General features: G+C 35.5%; 1 protein-coding gene across 4 annotated transcripts in view; it reads left to right on the forward strand.

Moving 5' to 3' along the window:
* FOCAD (focadhesin) overlaps window positions 1–21,691 on the forward strand; it is a 158,231-nt gene that overhangs the window by 96,198 nt on the left and 40,342 nt on the right. For all 4 annotated transcript variants that reach the window (XM_088130304.1, XM_007424948.4, XM_088130302.1 and 1 more), the window contains 5 exons: window positions 12,379–12,471; window positions 14,796–14,884; window positions 16,543–16,584; window positions 17,274–17,382; window positions 17,961–18,077. In XM_088130304.1, coding sequence (XP_087986430.1) covers window positions 12,379–12,471; window positions 14,796–14,884; window positions 16,543–16,584; window positions 17,274–17,382; window positions 17,961–18,077 — 450 coding nt within the window. The remainder of the gene's footprint in view (window positions 1–12,378; window positions 12,472–14,795; window positions 14,885–16,542; window positions 16,585–17,273; window positions 17,383–17,960; window positions 18,078–21,691) is intronic.

Here is a 21,691-nt window from a genome sequence, read left to right on the forward strand (position 1 = left end):
CTAGGTTTTGGAAACATAGTTCATAACTATTCATTTGTGTGGTAATTTTTCTGTAGGATGGAAGATGTTAAGATGATACCTTGCTCCTGATATAGTTTAATAAAAGTTACTTGAAATGGTAATTTCATTTTTAGGAACATTTTTTTCTTTGGCAAAAAAAAAGTGGCCAATATCTGGCAACTGCAAATATAATATCTGAGAAATAACTTTTCAGTTCTGCTTTTCTTGATAAAATAACAAAACTGTCTAATCAAATGAAAGGCAAAAAAAGTTTGTTTGTTTTTTTAATAAAGGGGTGCAGCAGGGTCAAATAATGCCACACTAGAAATATTTGAGAAGGGCCCTCAGTTAATTCCTTAATTTGAAAAGGACAAGTTTGCAACTTGAGAATTCTCACGTTGTCTCTGATTTAATACAAAATCTCCGTGCCAGTAGCAGCTCTCTGCTAGTTTGGCGGCTTTGCTATCCTTCATTAGTGTTCAAATTTATTATTCAAAACTGTAGTGATATTTTACAATACTTACATATTGCCCCAATCCACACATTCTGGACAGTACACATTACAAATTAAACTTTCATCCCTTTTCACATGAATAATATGAATTTTTATGCAATTTTTATTGCATTGGTTGGCAGACTCAAATGTCTTTGGACACCAGGAATCTGTCTGGAAGTTTGGGACTTTATTTCTGATCAGTCTTAATAAACATGGTTTACTAACTAGTGTAAAACACAAAGAGGGACAAAGTTGCTTTTTGCTGTTGTATGAGATGAGTTCAGGCAACTAGCTAGTGAGAACAGCCGTTTGCTGGCAGCCAGCTGATCAGATGAGGGAAGAAGAGATCCTTCCTGACTTTGGTTTCACTCTTTGCTGGACAAGTGAATCCTGACAAATTATCTCAGTAGGTGACTCTTGGCAGAAAAAAAGATTGCTTGCTCCTTCTGCAATGAAATTATATTCATATTATTTTTACAGGCACTTAACAGTGCAGATCTAACTTATTTCTTCTACTATGCATACATATCCTTTTTTTCCTTATTTTAGGTTGTTTATATTTAGCCTTAATGTGTGAGAGAAAAGACTTCAGAAATGAACCATATAATTATTTGGAACGGAGAATTGGAAAAATAACTTACTTCAAGAAAACATTTGTTGATGAGACATATATTGAAAACAGAATACATAAATAGAATATATTTTTCTTTTTCCAATAGCTTTGTAAGCTATTACAAAGTTCTTCCCCCTGTGAATTAAGTATATACATGCTGTTTGTTGTAGTTGGATTAGTATTTTGAAGAAGGGCATTTAACTGGAATTCCAGACCTCCTCCTTCTCTTTCTTAATATATATCAACCCTCCCTCTGTGTGTAGTGCTTACATTTATTTGGAATGTAAATATGGTATGGAAATCCTGTGGTTTATACCAAAAATTATTATTTTGAAACACATTTATGTTTGAAATATTTTTCCCCAATGCCCAGCAAATTTTAAACATTCCTAAAAAAGAAAACCTGGCTTAGCTATTGAAGTGATGCACAGATTTCACAAAAGAATCAAGCATATATGGGGATAATAAAGGGAAAATAATATGCACAGTTGGAACATTAATGAAACAAATTCTTAAGGGAATATGCTTATGATTGGTGGAAATTTAAATATGTTTAAATGTTAAGAATCCAGTGCAGCAGCATTTTTGCATCTTATATCCAGACAACCTTGAAGACAGTAATTGCTAACATCTCCAGGCTATGTAAACAGGCCTAGCTCTTGGGATAGAAACATAAGGGGTGATGAGCGTTGTTATGTCATATTTAGCTCTCAAAACAGATTGTCTAGAGGACATCTAGCTACACCATCCCACACTGAAGAAATTTGCCTTTCTGAAGACTCAGTGTCTCTCTCATTCTCTATGAACTGGTTTGAGAACCCACTGGGCTGAACAGTGAATATGAAATGCCTAAGATCAAAACTCTGTAGTAGTCTAACTGTCAGGGCTTTCCTCAAATAATCATTAGAGTTACAGTTCAATTAAATTTCCCCTGTGGCACTGATTTCTGATAAAGTTTATAGAACCACATCTCTAAAAGAATGACTGGAAACAGTTTATAGATAGTCTACCAGTATTATATTCACTCATTTTAACTCCTCCTTTTAAAAATGCAACAAAGATCCATTTACTTAATCCATTCTAACATCTGATCCCCATTTTTTTAAAACCAGAGGGTAACAATTTACAGTTTAATCAGATGGCAACGTATGTGATATAATTATATATACTTGAAGAAGAAGAAAGATTTTCCCCTCTAAAAGTGACAGGAGTGGCCAGTGATTTGTTGCCAACATTGGGGATCGGGTAGGTCAGAGCTGTCAGCTCTTTTTCATGTTTCATGAAGATTTTAATGGAAAATATGTATGTTAAATCTTGTAGAATCTTAAAGTTCCTATTTTACAATTTTCCCTCCAAATATCAGAAATTATAGTACCAAAAAAAGATCTGCAACCAGATTTTGAGAACTGTAAAAATGGGATTGTGGATCAGAAACAGACTGTCCCACAACAGACATCCCTTGACTACATGGATGAATAAGAGATATAAGCCTCACCTCCTTTGTGATCCTTTTCTGTATTAGTCTTCTGTGTGGTTTCTCTGATTTCTTGCCCTCTGGCTTATTCAAATAGCTCCTCCAAAGCAAATATGATTAAAATAAGGTGAACCTCTTAAGATTTGGGCTGTGTGCGTTAAAACCTTTATCTTCCTATACTGCAATTATAATATGGATTATACCTTCCATAGTTCCTTTTCAGTCCACAAAAAACAAGCATGCAATATGAATTAACCATATGTTTTGTTTTACATATAGAGTCTAAGCCCAGGGAAATGTAGCTGATGTTTTCCCCCAGTCTGTAAACGTTGGTCTCCATTCTAGGAGAACCTCTCATTTCAAAGTTTTAGACTGGCTGCAATGGGCAACAAGGATAGGCTGAGATCCAAGACTGGCACAGAATACCACAAAATATGAAAGAATAAAAGAATTATTAGTTTATTAATTCATATAGTCATAGATTAAAGAGTACCTTTGGAGTTTTTTCTCCCAGAAGTGCTGAGCTGGAACCAACACTTACTATATTATTTTTAATATTCTGATAAAATATTGTGGATATCAGAACATTATCTCGACATCTGACAGCCTGTGGTTAAATTATACGTGGAACACACATTCTGCAGGATTTAATGTTAGGTAGGAAAAACTTCCCTGCATGGATAGATTATTTGTTTTTAACATTGCATAGAAACAGATTACTTGTATCAGTTGGTCATATGCTAAGTATTGTACCCCTTTAAATACTTGGTTAGTTTTTATATTAATTGGGAAGAATAGACTCTACATAAAATTACTGTCTGTAGAGGAAATAATAACTCCAGTTTAGAATCCAACTAATAAAGTGAATAAAGAGAATCTGTCTGTCTCTATCTATCTAGTGTCTCCTAACATTTAATCATTGGACTAACTCAGGTTATCTTCTAATATTATCCTGGCAGATGGGGAATTGACTAGATAATTGGGGAATTGAGGTGCTCCCCTTCCCTCCCAGAGCTAGCAGGAAATCATGATGCTCTAAATCTTACTACCCCACTGCACATTCTTAGTATGTACCCAGAACAGATCTGGCTGTGCTGCTGCCCATACAGCTCTAACACACAACAATCTAAGGACCATGATTGGTCATTTCCTTGGCTGAGATTCCAGCCTACCCAGTATCATCCATCGTATCAAAAGCCTCTTCCAATTGGCACACACATCACTCTGATTACTTCAGTAACTGCAGTTCTTTTTCTTTTTCCTTTCCTATCATACTGTCAACCAATTGAGTATTTTAAAAATATTCCTTGCATCAGTGTTGTCCAGTTGGCCTTTCAACCATCAGGTAGCAGCAAAGAGTTGGAGTATTTTGAATCTCTTGGCTGGAGATTATTATTTAAAAACTTGTTGCTGGGGAAGTGGGATTTTCTGTTCTGGCCCATCCATATTTACGTGCTGGTATAAGGGGGCAGGAGAGCATCTTCCCATTCAAGAGCTGGTGGTGGTGACATAATATTGGCCAAGTGGAAGTCTTTTACGTAGGAGAGTAGAGGAGGTGCAAGAATTGGGATTTCAGGGAAGAGTCTAGCACACTGATGTGGGTGTTGCTGACCGATATCCTATGTTTCCTCCCTGCTACTCCATGATAAATATCTTCAGGCTCTCAAGATGTTCTCAAACAATTCCTAGAAGCTCAACCTGTATAGACAGTTGTGAGGAATGCTGAGAGTTACAGTGCAGCAATATGTGGAGATCAAATTGCAATATGAAGAGTGGACAAATTGTCTACTCTTAAAGCTTTTTAGTCCCTCTGAATACAAGTTTTGCTTTAATCTGTATAATAAGCTCCTTTTGAGTTCATATAGATAACCATTTTTCAGACATTGCACTGATGCCTCTTAATAATATATTTATCACGAAGCTTAGTATGAGATCATTCACAACAGGATAACTCTATGATAGCTATATGACAACTCTGTCAGTATTATTTTATAAGAAACCTATTCAACATGTTGCTTTCGGACTTCTATGAATTATTGTCCTTCATTTCCAAAACATCTATTTAAAAACTTCTCATGAGCTGTAAAAATTCTGATGATTCTTCTCTTTTATAAAGTCCTTTATTAGTTCTGTAAGAATTTATTAAGGAACTTTTTAATTTTTTTTTTAAATAAGCTATGTTACTAAACTATACTCCTTGAAGTGTCTTGCTTGCAGAGGAATCCATAGGGAGTGCTTGAACTAAATACTAAAAATAAAGGTTAATTAGGGGTAGTGAAATTAGTTCTTTTCAATATCTAGAATTTTGTAGCTGGGGTTGGAATGTAAATTGCATACAGAGAAGAGTAAGGAGTAGTTTATTTCTGATTGTTATTTTAATTTGCATTTTTATTAAGGGACACACGTACAGTAAATAACTGATGTCAGTGGGAGGAAGAATGCTCATATTGTATGCAAAGCAGATGGGGCGTATTCATACAATTCTATTGCATGGAATGAAATATTTCACCTAGTAGAGCATTTAAGCTTGGCCAACATGGTTAAATACGTGTGAAGAGCAAATCTGTATATCATCTCCTTATGTTTACATACACATATCCCACTGATACAATAACCATAATCAGATATAGTTCTTTGGATAATATTCGTTAGGGTGCACAGTATATGTCAACAAGAATTGCTATACTATATAAAACATTTCACATTCTTTAGAATGTATTTCCTATCAAAGACAGAAATACAGTTTTATGAGCAGGAATCTATTTGAAGTTGTGTATTGTTCACATTCCTGTAATTATTTTGAGAATGACTGAGTAGCTCATCTGTTAAAGTCTCCCCAAAGTGCAAGCTTGCTGTTTTATTGTTAGTAAATAAGATATGGCAGGGCTCCTTAGAAAAGAATATTCCAGTAGCAGCATACCTTTTGGTCAACTAGTCCAATTAGGGGTGTCTGGAAAGGATCTTCAGAGAACTCTCCTCTGTAGGTTAGAGAGGCCAACAATTAATTTAATGTGTTTCAGCAGTTAGAAACCATCATTTTGAGGAGTAGTTCCTGTCTTCCCAATTAGAGTTTGATTAAGAGACAGCTGACTTCTAACATGTAGTAAAATAACTGGTACCAGGGTCAACATTTACAGTTGTGTGCAAAAGTTAAGACCCCTGGAGAACAGAAGCTGACCCAGTCTCTACATGGTAGAAAGTCAAACATGCTATCTTTCTGCAAATTTGAACGCATACAGTGCTCACTATTTATGTGTAGTTATTTACAGATTAAGAATAAAAAAACATTGAATATAGCAGGTGCAAAATTTGGATACCTTTTTGGTCAGTACTTTGTAATACTCCTTTGGCAGAAGGATACCATGATCAGTGCCTGAGGAAGAAGGTTCCACAACAAGCCTGTAATACCTGTCTTTTGCTCAACATTAATCATCTACCAAGAGGATCAAATTGTTTCTGTGTCCAAATCAGAACTGTACTCAGATTAGAAAGGATTAAAAAAAAATCATTTTAATCCAAGAAGACCCCAAGTTATGTTATATCATCTGCTATAGAACTTTACTCCAAAAAGCAAAGATTGTGACTTCCGGAGGAAGAAATGGTAGACTCGGAGCCAATGACCACAGCGAAGAACAAAGAGCCAGTGAGCAGACCAGCTCTCCAAAACTCTCTGGATAAAGGAGAGTACCAGAGATTGCCCACAAGTTCTCCACACAGTTGCTCCTTACAAGGAGACCACAAGACAGCGGTCCCAGCAGGTTTTGAGCACTGGGGAATGAGGGAATAGTAATCTTGGTCAAACTGTGGTTGGTGCCTTTAAAAGGACACTTGCATTCTTCCTTTTCTAATCACATTCAGAAATTGCTTATTAACTACTTTTCAGCTATTAGAAATCTTTGGAACTACAAGTCTAAAAACACTAGGTAAGTCTGTCTTCAATCCTTAATGAAAGAAAATTTTAACTACAAGCTTAAGAACTTTAAATTAAAAAAAATAAACAGCAAAGGGTTGATTAAAACTGATTTTAGAAAGCTACAAATGGACTAAGGGTCCAAATAAATTTGAAATAAGACTTTGGAATTAATTATAAAGAATCCTTCCTGTGGGAAAATGCTTGTTTTGAATTTTTTTAAAAAAAATATAAGATTTTAAAAATTGGACACTAGAGGGAACTAAAGATTTCATTTAAAGGAGAAAAACACATAAACTTGACTAAGAGTTACAGTATGGAGCAAAATATTCTAACACTGGAAATATTGAAGGATATTTTCAAAAAATGGAGTCAGAAATTGATATTAATAATGTCAACAGTGATATCTGCCTCTATGGATAGACTGTGTCTAAAAGATGTTATGGAAGAGGAATAAGTTTTACCTGACAAGACAGAGACTGAGTTGAAGGTGGGTTTACAAATGGCAGGCTACAAGAATGACATGGAAAAAGATGTTACACTGGATATACAAAAGAAACTGGCTGATGTTTTAATAATTAAAAGAGACATACAAACAATAAACCACAAGAGTGACCTGGATAATTTTTCTATATTGGATTTACAAAAGAGACTTTTTAAAGCTTGGAAGAATCTTGTGAGAAGGGACAAAGAAGAAATGAAAAGAAATCAAGTTCTATGACATTATTTGGATTGACTAAAGATTAAGATGGTTAGAAGTAAAAGGAAGGAATATAAAGTTGGTTAATTTGATCAAGGCTAAAATAGATAAGCTATTATTTCTGGTAACCCTTAATGGACTTTTGCTGATACCAGGACTGAAATGACAATGCTTTATGGATTTTTTATAGATAAGAGATGGGATATGGAAAGAAGAAATCATTTGCTGTAATTTAAGAGGAGGTGAAAAGTTACTAAAATTGTTTATACTTGTGATGAAGGTTGGGAGTAATTTCTTTCTTCAAAAAGCAAAGATTGTAAAATAGAACGATGAAACCTAAAATTACCTCATAACAATATTCTTTAGCTAGCGTAGTATATTTGCTTGGAAGTTAGACCAAAACTAGGAGACACAGATTCAAGTCCACTCAAAGTGACAGATGCTCACTGGATAACTGTGGGTAGTTCTGTCTCTCAGCAGGGCAGAAAAATTGGGGGTACTAGGTAGACCATCTTGAGCTCCTGGAAAAAGGGTGGAATAGAAATATAGCAAATAATAGATAAAAATAAAGTCCTTCTTTAAGAAACTACTTATAAACTCCACCATTCAATTTGTTCTGTTTTAGCAACTTTTATCAATCAAGCAGGAAGGAGATTTCATAAAGAATTTGCTCACATTCTCAGGCCATGCTTGTGTCTCAAGTACTGTTTAGTATACTTAGTATTTTTATTTAGTATGCATAAATTAGTTTGCTATCTAAGCACAATACAAGACCTATTTTTTACTCCAGCACAACAACCCTATGAAGTAGGTTGGGCTGATAAGGAGTAATAGGGAGTGACTGCCCCAAAGTCATCTGGTGAGCTTTCATGGCTAAGGATGAAACAAAACCTAGGTCCCCCCATTTCTAGCCCAATTCCTTAACTGCTACCTCACACTGATTCTCACAGAGTCTGTGTTTTTATTTATTATTAGTTGCTTATTTTATCAGGAAAATGTTTTGCAAAATCTTCACAGTTCTGCCAGTTATGTGATGGAAGGCATGAGCAAGGAGGATCCGGGAATGGAGCTTCAAGCTTACAGCGAGGGGAAGAGACATTCCAAGCATCTCCTCAGCCCCCAGCTGGAGCGTGTGAAAGTGAAGAGAAGGAGACTGGCCCCTCCTTAAGGGATTCAGGGTTATAGTTGCTGTCGTCGGAGGTTAGGGTTAGTCTGGTGAGATTCTGTCTAATAGGTGTACGCTAATAAAGTAACTGAGCTGTTCCTGGATTGTCTCACTGTGGTTCTTGGGCTGAACCTGACAGTTGTTACTTTGTTCACTGGAAAACATCTGCATTGTTCCAGTGATAGAACTGTGTCATGATCCAGAAACCTAGTCCCTCCTCCTAAGTCAATGAACCTATTAATATAAATAGTCTTTCTGACCAGGAAGAAGATTTGACTTCAGAAGCATCTTTCTTGAGTCTGTACTAGCTCAAAACCACCTTCTCAGGAGGAGGGATGGGGAAACACCATCACCATGAGACTAATACCCATTTTGGCCTTGAGGACACATTACCACTCTCAAACATTAAAGTCACCATCATATCACAGTTACCTTAGTAATGATCAAGATAAGGTCTTGTTCAGTGTGTGATACGAAACTAAAAACCAAATGAAAGCCAAAATCCTATGAACATTCAATCAGAGGCAGCCCACATGTAATTTTCTGGCTTTCAACAGCCCCCCCTCCCATACCCCCTTCCCATGTTGGAGCTCTCCATGGTGCTGTCTACTTTTTGTTCCTTCTTGAAAAATATGAATGTGAGTAATCTGAACATAACCTGTCCATATTTGCATCCTGACCCAGATGATGTTGCAAGAATTCTAAACTAAACCTTAGAGCTCAGTAACCTAAACAATATGTAGGAAATGTATGGACCATCCTTTTTTTAAAGATCTTTTTTATCCTGCCTGTATTATTTTTATAAAAAACTCAAGGCAGTGAACATAACTAATACTCCTTCCTCCTCCTATTTTCCCCACAACAACCCTGTGAAGTGAATTGGGCTGACAGTGACTGGCCCAAAGTCATCCAGCCAGTTTTCATGCCCAAGGAAGGACTAGAACTCACAGTCTCCTGCTTTCTAGCCTGGGCCTTAACCACTAGACCAAACTGCCTTTCTCTGATCCTTTACTGGCCTAATGCTGAGTCTTTTTACATTGTTACATTAATTATCTACTCAAGCACTGCTGTCAGCTCCCTAGAAAATCAAAACTTGGACTTCGTGCAGTATGAGAGGGTGCTTGGGAGTGATTATGCAACTGTTGTCAACTGTTGCCCTTATCCCCATTCCACAGATCAACCAGATTTTCATCAAGATCACTATGGCTTGTGGCAGGAGAATCTTGTAGTTTTCAAAGGCCATGTTAATAAACCCTTTTCCATTCTCGTGCAAAGTTTATGAGTAGTGATCCATCAATAATGTGGTTCTTTTGAGCGTATCTTTCTGCCTTTCTGTAGATCACTTTCATCTTTGCCAGCAAATTGTAGGTCATGAGTATATCTTGTCACATTAATTGAGAGGCCTTGGTTGCTATGACATCTTGAACTATTCCAGAAGACAAGAATGTGACAGTAATGTAGAAAATCCTCAGAATACTTCATCTGAGGGAAATCAGTCCAGTCAGAGAGGAAATCAGGGACACCTTCACAAGTTCCACTGGGAGACAACTGGTCCATCAGCAGAATCCTTCTGTTCCAATGTCCCATGATTAGATGCATACATTTCATCTTATTAGTTAAGATTAATTATAGTTTGCCAAAGTTTGGACAAGAAACTAGCTCTGGTAATCTAAAACAGAAGTGAAAACTTTGAAGCTATTTCTTGTGGCTACATTGGATGAAACAACTATATAAACATCCTCTTTGGTATCTTCTTAGGTAATATGCTATTTGAAAGATCATCTTGCAGTGGCTCTCGTCTTGCCTTGCTGACTATTCCAGGAAAGCAATCTTGGATGATTAAAACTTTGATTATTGGATTATGGAACTTCCCATGACTCTATTTTTAATCCTTTTTTCTCTTTAATAGCTACATCTAGCTTCCCCAAACCGTTCCCCTTTAGATGTGTTGATAACAGCTCCATCATTCCCAGCCAGCATCTGGTATGCACCAGTATGGATAGCTGATTTTCATGAAACAGCTGATAAGACATTCAGAGAGTTGAGATTATGCAGATGATAGCTAGCTCTATGTTTCATTTTCAAGTGATGCCAAGGAGTCTATGGAAAGTAATAGTTTGCATGTGGGCTAAGATGATGAGAATGAATCCTAGGGAGGCAGATCATTACAACACACTTTACAATGGGGTTAATCTTGAAAAGTGTCCAGAAACAACAAATGGTGCAAAATACTTAAGCTAGTTTGTGCATTTTGTAATCAGCATAAAATCAAATTTATAACAGTTGCACAAGCTTCCAGGTTTGTTCTTCTGAGCTTAGTGTAAGGTGCTTGTTGTTTACATACAAAGACAAGTTCTGAAATATTGCCACTTTATTTTATATACCAAAAGAAATTTGGGTGATGAGAATGAAGGTCAAAGTTTTATCTACGTCTTTAGTCCATTTACTGTATGAATTGCCTCAGCTGGAATTAATTTAGTTCTCTAGCAGGTGGTTGTGAAATATCTGCTTTGCTCAATGTTTCTTGGTTTTTAAGAGTTAGAACTTACATTATTTTTGTTAGAATGTTTATGCTTTTTTTAAAAAAAATATTTCTTATTATTCAAATTGTCCTAGTAATCTGTTGCTGCCTTGAAGGCATTATGGTTGAAAAGGTTATCAATACATCTTAATGATAAACGAAAGAAACGGGAATCTTTTAATTTACATTTCAGTATCAAATTGAAGTTGGGTTTTAGTAACAAATTATTCTAGTGTGTTCCCTTTCATAAAATAATGCAACAGTAGATATTGAGAAAAGTCCATTATAATCCAGGCTGGTATATGCATATTGGACTAGGATTGATGATATCCTAGTTCAGATGCACACTTAGCCCTGAAGCTGAGTAATGTTGGATCAATCTCCGGATGGTTTCACAGAATAATTTTTGTAGGAATAAAATTGGAGGGGGGATGGTAAAATTTAGCTCCTACATATTGGTGAAACAAATCAATGAAACATACACATTTATACACCAAGATGTGTCTGTGTGTCTGTTACATAGTAGTCAGTAGTATGTACTGAATTTATGTTGACCTGGAAACTGACAGGTTCTAATAACTTGTTTTTAATAGGCTCCAAATGGCTGTCATGACAACTTCCACTCTTTTTAGTTGAGGCCAATACTAGAAATAATTGGACACAGGAAACAAAAAACTGATTCTCTTGCCTGCCATAGAATATTATGAGACATAACAATGTACCATAATCATTTTAATTACAGTGCTCTTTTAAAAGAAGTAGGGAGCTTTGAAGTCCCAGAGCAAACAGAAATGATCCCAGGCAATTTGCTGTAGTAAAACTACTTTACAAAGAAATGTAGAGTTGTGCTATTAGTTTCTTTAAAAAAAAAAAAAACTCTGCTTCTGCATGTCTTAAATGATACTTAGCCAAAATAGATTTCTTTGAGGTAATTAAAGTTTTTCATTCCTGTGTATGGATAATTTTTCCATATGATTAAGATTCTATTGCAAACTATTCAAGAACTTATTAACATAGTACAATTTAGTGTAGTATGGATTCAAAAAACAAATTTACTTGTTTACAAGTCCTTGTACGTACCTCAGATTTTTTACTACTAAATCTTCAACAAGATGTCTAATTTGCCACACAAACTGCATTTGAAAGTCCTCTCACAGTGCAATATTTTGTATATTTATTCTCTTAGTAACGCCATAATGTTTAGTGGAAGAATGAAAAGCAATTTCCCATCTGATAAGACCAATGAGGCTTTCAGGACAGGTTGTATTGTCCTTTGAATTACAGTCTCTGTGTATGGAAAAATCTGTAAAACTGAATAATCAGAAGGAACTATAATAGTATGAGTGTTTTTATTTATAAAATCTTCAAAATTGGTACTTGACACAAAGAAGAAAAATATCTGATAATAGCAGTGATCCAATGTAAAATTGAGTTTGTGTATGTGTGTTACTCTGACTGCATATTTTTGTTCAGTTCATTCTCTTTTCTTTGACATGCAGGTTAACATTCAGCCTTCAGAGTGGCATCACTCTTTGTTGCTACCTCATTCCTGGGCTGGATTTATGGAGAGAGCATACCATGCAATTTTACAAGTATGAGATATTAGTGTATATATCAATGGATAGTCTTGTGTTTTCTTGCATAGTGGGGTAAACTTTTTGCATAAATATATAAGTAAGCAAGCCTGCCTGGTGCATTCAGGGTTTTCAGTCACTTTGGGCTCTTGAGAAGTCTAAGTTTAATATTAGGGAAAGATGGGTATAAAATGTCTCCTTAAGATATGACATGTTATGAATATAAATGTCTATGATATGGTTCTAATTTTGAGAATAAGATATCAGTGCTTTTACAAAATGAGCCAGCAATCATGTAACACCTATATACCCTACAAGACTCAGCATCGGTCAGCCCTCCCAGTAAACCAGACAGGGAACAAGACTAAATTAACTAATTCTACTTTATTGCAAGGCTATATTAACAGAATCTTGCAAGTCTGAAAGCACAAATCTCCCATCCTCCCTATTTACCGCCTGAGTAGTTACGGTGGGTCTTTCCTAAGTTTCTTTCTTTGACCATTACCCTGTTGCGGACACCCTTCTCTTTTATCTGATCATTCCCTAGGCAGCATCTCTTTCCCCCCATCTTCTAAGGCTACCTTTACATTCCATCACAGGATCTGGTATATTTGGGACTACCTACCTCCAATTGTTTCTGCCTGTCCAGTGAGATCTGGAAGATTTGGCTCATCCCAAATTAGGATTATAAAAATTAAACATACAATAGGGTAGGGATTCTGACAGATATCCTCTGGTTTGGAATGATATATAAACCCCAGTAAATAAATAAAGTGGTGTCTATTAGCAAGATGAAGGAATAGCATTAATTTTCAGCATGTAAATTTAATGGAAGGTATCTGTTCCTGCCAGGTCACCAAAGAACCTGACAAATGGATTCCCATTTCAATGTTATGGGTTAGGATATTTTTTTTCCCCTATCCGTTCAATCATGTCCAAATCTCGGAGACTGCCTGGACAAGACCCTGCAGTTTTCTTGGCAAGGTTTTTCAAAAGTGGTTTACCATTGCCTCTTTCCTAGGAGGGTTAGGGTTAGATCCACACTAACCTTTGCTTAAATTCTATTGATTTCAATGGAATTTAAGGCAACTAATATCCAACACTGACAGTGAGTAGATGTGAAATCACCAATGGAAGAGATTTTCACTGTTATCTACTCTAGATCATTTTGGGGAGATCTGGAGCAGATTTCCTTCATGTACAAACAGTATAGTGCTCAGAAAGGGCAAGAGGAAGTCTAGTTGAAGTAAATGAAGTATGATTATGTGACACTGAATCATTCTAACATTTAATTATTTGATTAAGACTGTCATTGCAACTTAGGTAGAGAGCCAGAGAGTAGAATCCACACTTTTAGTTGTAAATTCTAACCTAATTTCTTTATCACCCCAATTTGGGGTTGTTAAACATGATTGAGTGCAATTCATTCAATTCTTTTTGAATCCACATTTAACTTTTCACTTAACTAGGCCTGAATGAACAAGGCTATCTGGTAGTTCATGGCTGAATTGCTGTTAAATTTGTGTTTACAAATCCTCCAAAGAAGTATGGATTGTATTATAATATGAATACATATTCACCATTTCAGAAGACTAGGGTAACCTCTGAATATCATTAGCTTGAAAAAATAATTGCTCATATCAATTAATCAAGAAACTCTTGCTTTAACATAAGTTCATGAAGAATTTTCTCATTTTTATAATCCTTGTTACTAAAAAATGATATTTATGAACATACCAGTTAAATGTGATAAATAACTGGAAAAGATGTTTACTTTCATATACTTTCCCACAAAGATACAGTATTGCGAATAATTTTTTTTAATCTTTAGGTTATAACAGAACTTACAAAATATTCCAAGAAATAGTTTCTTTCCATTTTCCTACAATGTGGACTTTAGAAACTTTTTTCTAAATTTTAGAACCACATTTCCTGAACACAATTGTGACAAATATCAACAAGATATTTAAGCTGAATGCTATAGTTGTTTAGTAATATAGTACTGAGCAACTTTTCCTGAATTCCAGTGCATGCATACAGAAATGTCTAAATGTAGGTAAGTTTTAGAGATCTCTTGTCCAAAAGATGGCGATCATTAATGAAACTAATGACAATATCTAGGCCTGTTGAATAGATGCATCTTCATTCATAAAACTAGAATTTCAGATTCCATCACTTAACACATAGTTTATTATGCTGAAAAGACTCAAGGGGCAATTGGACTTAATTATGGAACAGTGCTCAGTGGAAAGGTTACATTTGTTATGTAAGTGTTCCCTGTAGAAATCTCTGGATTATTACCTGTGTAAGTACCCCTGCTGATTTTTGTTGTGATTCTACAGGGGAGGCAAGCTGAATTGGAGATGCAGTTAAAGCATGGAAGAGAGGAACTAGAACAAGTGCAATACAAGCAATTTACAGCCTGGCTCTGGTAAGGCAATGACTGTCTATTCCTTGTCACCCAGAATGGTGGTGGGGTAGTAGGGAAAAGAACAAGAAAGAAACTTCAAAGGATTCAAAGTTGCAATTTTTATTAACTTTATAAGTGTTAATGATGAGAGCCAGATATGATCTTGCAGAGACAAGGTGTTAATCATGAAGAATTGTTTCTTTTACCAGTAACTCTTCTATATGATGTCTGAAGAATTTTGATGACAGAATTGGCAGCACATTTGAAAACAAGTTTCTTGCATCATTCAGAAATCTCTTCCTGAGTGTTCAGTAATTTGATGCATGTAGGAAAAGCACTTAGCATATAAGTGCATGACTTTTGTTTGTAATATCAATGACCATGCTTCAGTTTCTTATGTTCAATATATCTGGATATGTAGATTCATTGTAAAATTTGCCTGGTTGTGATTGCAATATCGAAATATAGGTATATTAAATATATAAAGTTTAATATTTATTAAACATTTTTAGGCTGTTCCCTTGCTACATAGCAGTCTAAATTTTGGTAAACATATAACTCAAGATATCACATTTAGTAGGTTATTTCCAAGGAAATGTGAATTGTGCCCCCTAAACATGAAATAGAATAAAACTAAACATTCAGTTGTGAAGCTGAATTCCAAGATTTTCAGGTTCAAGAATGCCAGCTATCCAGCATCAAGGAAGACCACATCTTATTGTTGAACTATGGGTGTTCTGTAGCCACTTGATATATTGCATTAGCACTGTAACTAAGTACTATAGTAACTAAAAAGTTTTGATTATGGTGAACGTTCTTATTTACATCAATCTGCCTTTGTATAGAGATGAATGCAGAAGATAATTAAAATGAACGTATGCTTGTTAGCGGGGATTGGTTTATGCTTATTAAGAACAGAGCATTTATGTGAGGAACATTTTAATGAAATAGAATTTCTTTGAGTTTGGCTAAACGTAACGCATGAATCTAGCCTCTGTGGCTTATTCAGCAAAACATGGTTGAAAGAAACTGCTTAGTATGATTTTTATTTAGGTTTTATATATTATATTTATTATTTTATGTTTATATAAAACGGTGATAAAATAATCTGAAGTGAACCAGTGAGAGGGGCTGTTTAGGAGTCCGTACGTCAGCTATCTCCTTATTCTGCAAATCCATCAACATTTCAACAGATCAACCAGTTCTAGTGGCTGGAATATTCAGAACCTCCAAGAAATCTGCAGTCTTTAAACAGGTTCCCCTATCCCTGCAAAGGTTATAAGTCTCAATCTATTGTTTTCATTTTGTTCAATAAATACTTTAGGAATCCAAACTGATCTGTGTTTGGTGGATCACTACTCTTATAGAAGACTACATTTACCAGGACAGTATCTAAGCAGCCCGTCATGCAATACAGCAACAGAATTTCAGTTGATGCACACACAACTGAAGTGCACATCCATTCCTTAGAGATTGCCTGGAACAGGATGGCAATTGAGGGATTATTTTACAACCAATTACTGTTCTTCCATCTCCAGTCTCCCTCATATTTTGCTTGCTACCTTACTCAGACCCTTTAGGGATACTCACTGATAGATATGGTTTCCCCCCCCCCTCATAATTATAAGTATTTAATTCCACAGCACATTCTTTAGTTTCTTGTTTCTCTCTTTTAACAGGGTTAGAGATATGCTAACTGATGCAATCAAAGGAGCTTCCAAGTAAGATCTTTGTTTCTTAATAAATATAGGCTGTGATATGATGATGATGATGATGGTTGGATAGTTGGTCCCACAGTCAGCAACATGTTTAGACTGGATTTGGTATTTCTATCTACCTATCGAGTCCTTCCCAAGGAACTGGGATAGGTAGATGTTGTTTGGTAGTGTTAAAGGTATCATCGCAGGATATAAGCTGTTCCAAGTAAAGCTGCCTTTTGCAATTGACTGATGGTGATTTTGTCAATGTCAATTGACTAATGGTGATTTTTTGTCAAAAATTTGTCATTTTTTGCTTTTAGGAATATTAGTACTGGAAGACATTTCTAGGGGATGTATGCAGACAAGTGCAAACCTTTCTTAAATGGTTTAATCCATGATTTAATCCATTCCTCCAAACCAATACATATTTGTAACTCTATTATAGTTTATGGAGAGTATCTTAAATGATAACCAAAATCAACCTTCTATTTCCTAACCTGATATCTTTTAGCTTTGCTAGAATTACTGCTTCCAGAATTCCAACATTATTTATGCTGGGTGGGAATCCTAAAATTTGTAGATTTTAAAAGTTTTAAAAGATACCAGATTGTTGAAAGGTGATAATTTTTCATCCCATTTCTCTAACCTCCTTCCTACTTCCTTTATTTTTTCCTTTATTTCATTGACAACTGAGACATAATTTTCAACAGGGAAAGCCCAGTGGTTAAAGGGAATTGCCTTTTAGCGTTAACAGGCCTTGCAGTTGTTGTTGCAAAACATGAAAAAGAACTTTCTGCGGACACTGAAGAACAATTTGATGTGAGTTAAAATGACTTGATTGCTTTAAGTGTAAAGCAAACATATTAAACGTTAATACTTGACCATGAAGTTCCTACTATGCTATTTCTGATCTAAGGTACAATCAGATATATGAGTTTTAAATTCAGTTGCTTAAAATATCACTGGAAACTAGTTCATGATCATGAGAACAAAAACAAAAAGGATAATGATAAAAATCTATGCATTTTGCTTATTTAAAGTTGCATTCCTAAGTTCCTTTGACATCAATGAAAATTACTTCTTAGGTTAATAAAATTATGATTGCACTCTAATTCTTTTTGAACAGTATCTTTTGTATTTACATTTTTTAAAAATAAGTAATTCAGTCTTTGTGTATACATGTACATACTCATACATACTAACTCAGGAGTGTTTTTTGATAATAATGTCTAGTGTTGCTCTACAGTTGGGCAGTTTGTAAAAGTAACACATGAGCTTGGCAACTTCTGCTTTAGTATCAACTGTACTCTTAAACTATGTGCAAAATAATTCACATAGCTGAATATGTCTTTGTATTTGGATTATTAGGTAACTTTCAGTGCTTTTGTTGCCTACAGACTGAGCCAGACTTTCTTCTGACAAAACACTGGATTTCCATGGTGATTGATACCCTCCTTAGCATTGTAGACAGTCACTATTGTCCTAAGGGTCGAATCTTCCCTTGGTTTTATCAGGTAGGTCAAAGTAGATTTTACAAAGAATCATTATTACCACTGTATTTTCTTTTACTGAGGAAAGAAATAGATTTGGATTATGCTGTGTTTACCTGGGCATTCAGAATAACCTTACATTTGAAATTATATATGGAATCTATTCTCCTCATTCTATAATTGTAGATAGGCTTTCAGTGTAGATCTGTGAGTGGCATCAAAAAAACAATATCATAGATCAGAAATGGGCATCCCCTATTGTACATACAGCTCCCAGCCACCCCTCCTTTTTGCTGCCTCCTGAGATCACACTCCTGAAAACAACCCACTTTCCAAATATGGGGAAGAAAAAAACCTACAAAGATATGTGTGTGTGTGTGTATGTGTATATATGTTTGTGTGTGTGTGTGTGTGTGTGTGTAAGCCTTCTTTTGAACTTGACTCCAAAATTTGGAGGCCCCAAATCTTCTCAAAATCCTAGCACAAACAACTTTTGTGATATTACCATGTCAGTTCCATGCTGATTGTGATCCTTATCTTCCAACTTGTGGCCCATGACCATTGAAAGATAGCTTGTCTGTGTCATAGATAGTGGCTACTGGTTCTGTAACTGCTGAAGAAATAAAAGATGAAATTGTTGTATCTCATTTTTGGTCAGTTATAGACAGACAAGACGTCTCTTTGGAGCATAAGCACAGTGCAGCTTTAAAATGATGTTTTAGGGAAGGAAGGAGGAGTCTGAATGAGTGGGATGAGTAGAACAGCATTAGGAAGTTGAACATGGTTGGGAACAAAGCTTGAACAGCATGCAGCCTTTCAACTTTGTAAGTTAGTACACTCTAAGGAAAAACTGTACATGGCTGACAACTGTGAAAATGGCATCCCTATGTTAATCTCTACCCCTTTCTTTGGAATCTTTGATATCAGTTTTTCCATGCTGTGAAAGTGACTATTGTCTTACAAGTGGATGTGGACAAGGGATAGGGAAATTTATGATGCAACAGTGTCATGGCAAATTCATTATGTGGGTGAGAGGAAGAACCAAACCCAGGTGCCATTGTCAGTTAACATATAATGTCAGCCAAATGAAACTGAAAATCCTAATTAAATTTTCAGTTATTTGCAGCATCATAGTGGATTGGGAGAATTGTTTTAATAATATATCTCCAGTTAGGTTAGCTAATAATCTGCTCCTTTAGAATGAATTGGCACTCCAGAGGACCCCGACACAAAACACTGCATTGCAGAACCCATTTGTCTTACAGGAGGTGAACATTCATATAACTTCACAACCTGATGTTTTTCCCCAGGATCTCATTGTTCTGATTTGTGGGAGATGGGATGGACATGTGGATATACATGCAAAAGCAGTATTGCAATTTGTCTGTCTGCTTTTGGCTCTGCTCACCTGGTCTTTCCCCCCTCTGCTGCTTCTGTAATTCTTTTTAATAAACCTCCCTGTGTGTATTCTGAACACAGGCTGTGACTCTCCACATAGTCTTGGAACTGATAGGAATGACAGTAACAGAAGGGGAAACACTTGCATTCTCATCTATTCTAGTATAATGACATTCAGCATGTTTCTGCAGTTAGATAAGATGGTGGTCCTTTTGTACAGACGCTGTTATACAGAAGTGGATGGGGGCATCATTTGTTCTCTTTTTCTTTCTGCTTTTCTGCTGGAAAGATCCAACAAATAGCTAATTGCAGATTTTCCTAAGGACCTATGAACTCCTCTGAGTGGCCTGGCAATTGTGGATGGTGGAAATACGATAGCACAGCCTTTCTTAACCTGTTGACTTGCAGAGGTGTTAAATATTAAGTCCCACAACCCTTACACACACAGTCTGTGCTGGCCAGTGGATTATGGAAGTTGAAGCCCACTATATTAGGGAACATTATTTGGGGGAAGACTGCTGTAGTGTAGTGCTAGGATCCATTCTAAATTACTTTCAGTTAAGTAGATGCTGAACAGATAGGTGGGTCAGAGTAATAAATATTTTTTAAAGACAGCAGCTGTCTGTTAAAGAGGGATGACCAGGTTGTTCAAATGTTGAATTACATCATTTGCATATCTTTGTTAGTACCAAATCTGGGATGAGTCCTTGTAGTGGAAATTCTCCTTGGGTCCCCCTAGAAATATTCATACATTATACCTTTAGTTAATTGGACTGTCTTGGGATCAAAATATAATACATATCAAATTCCTCTTACTTCATCAGCTTGAAGTTTGTGGTAATTCTTTTTAAGAAATGGCAATTTTGATCCTTTTTCTCATGCTAAGTTTATACTCCAAATCTCGGAATATAAAAAACTATTTTATTGAAAATTGGGGCACAAGCTGAGATTTAAAGTTGGGCTCAATTAATAGATAAACATGAGGAAGTTGTTTTCTACTTCAAAGGTCAAGTATTAACTGCCTGGTACAACTCAGTGTTAGTATTTACAACTGCAACATCAGCTGACGCCTCAAGTTGGACCTGCAATATTTTTTACGTCAGAAACACCTGATCTACTACAAGCAATAATTATAGCTCTGACACACAAAAAGTTAGTTATTCTTTATATAATTCTGTTGGTGACTAGTAAATTTGATATGCCAAATTTAATGGCTGAGTGGAATAACAAATTCATAATTTCTATTTTGCCTGGACAATGGAAAGAGGTGTCAAGTTTAAGAGCCAAAAGCTTCAGTAAATCTTAGATTACATCTTGCTCAACAAAATATTTCAGACATACTGGACTCCATTGCAATTATATAGAAAAGAATTGATTAAACCATCCTGTTGATGGAGATGCAATGAGAGTAATGCTTCATTTAAACATATGTTTGTATAGTGTCCTATAATAATTTCATTTTGGGAGGAAGCCGTTAGATTATCTCAACTTTGAGACAAGGTTTAATAATCTCAGATTTTAATGTTCTTTTGAAGTATATTCCTATTGCACGGAAATTGACATCTGGCCAAAGAAAGTTGATTTTCTTGCTTATAGCTAATAGTTTTATTCTTAAGCACTGGAAAGATAAAATATGGCCCCAACTACTCAGTAGTCTGCAGAATTGATGTTAGCAATTTACAGACGAATCACTTATCAGCATAAATTAGCTATGGGTGATTATAATGAATTATGGCTACCATTCATTGAAATGCTTATATAGAACATTTATGAATGTATATGTATCCGTGAATATATTCTCTATGTTCTATGTTTTTCTTTCTTATTTTTTAAGCTTGCTTTTGTCTTATTTTCTTTCTATAACTTTATATATTATTTTCTTCTTTATGTTTGTTTTTTGTATCCAGTTAATAAAAGCATTTAAGTGAAAAATCTTGAGTTCTGTCCAGACAGGTTCATTTGGTTGTTGGTTGTCTGATTTCTATGCTTGAAATAATTCCCGAGGCATAATTCCCTAATGCCCAGCATGACTGTTTTTCTCTAAGTTCCCTTGTATTTTTATACATCCACCTATAAACTGTATGGGCTCTATATTTTTACAAATGTGACTGATTTCACTGCTTTGAAATAAATGTCACTTGACTTCACACTGTTCTGTTGTTCCAGTTGTTTTCTTTTTTCTTATTATGCAAAGTGTGCTTCTCTATGTAATTTAGCCATGGTAATGTTGCCTTGAAGGG

Source organism: Python bivittatus, unplaced genomic scaffold (assembly GCF_059951505.1).
Source record: "Python bivittatus isolate LINGU-HERP-01145 unplaced genomic scaffold, Pbiv_v1 ctg000850_np1212, whole genome shotgun sequence".
Lineage (NCBI taxonomy): Eukaryota > Metazoa > Chordata > Lepidosauria > Squamata > Pythonidae > Python > Python bivittatus.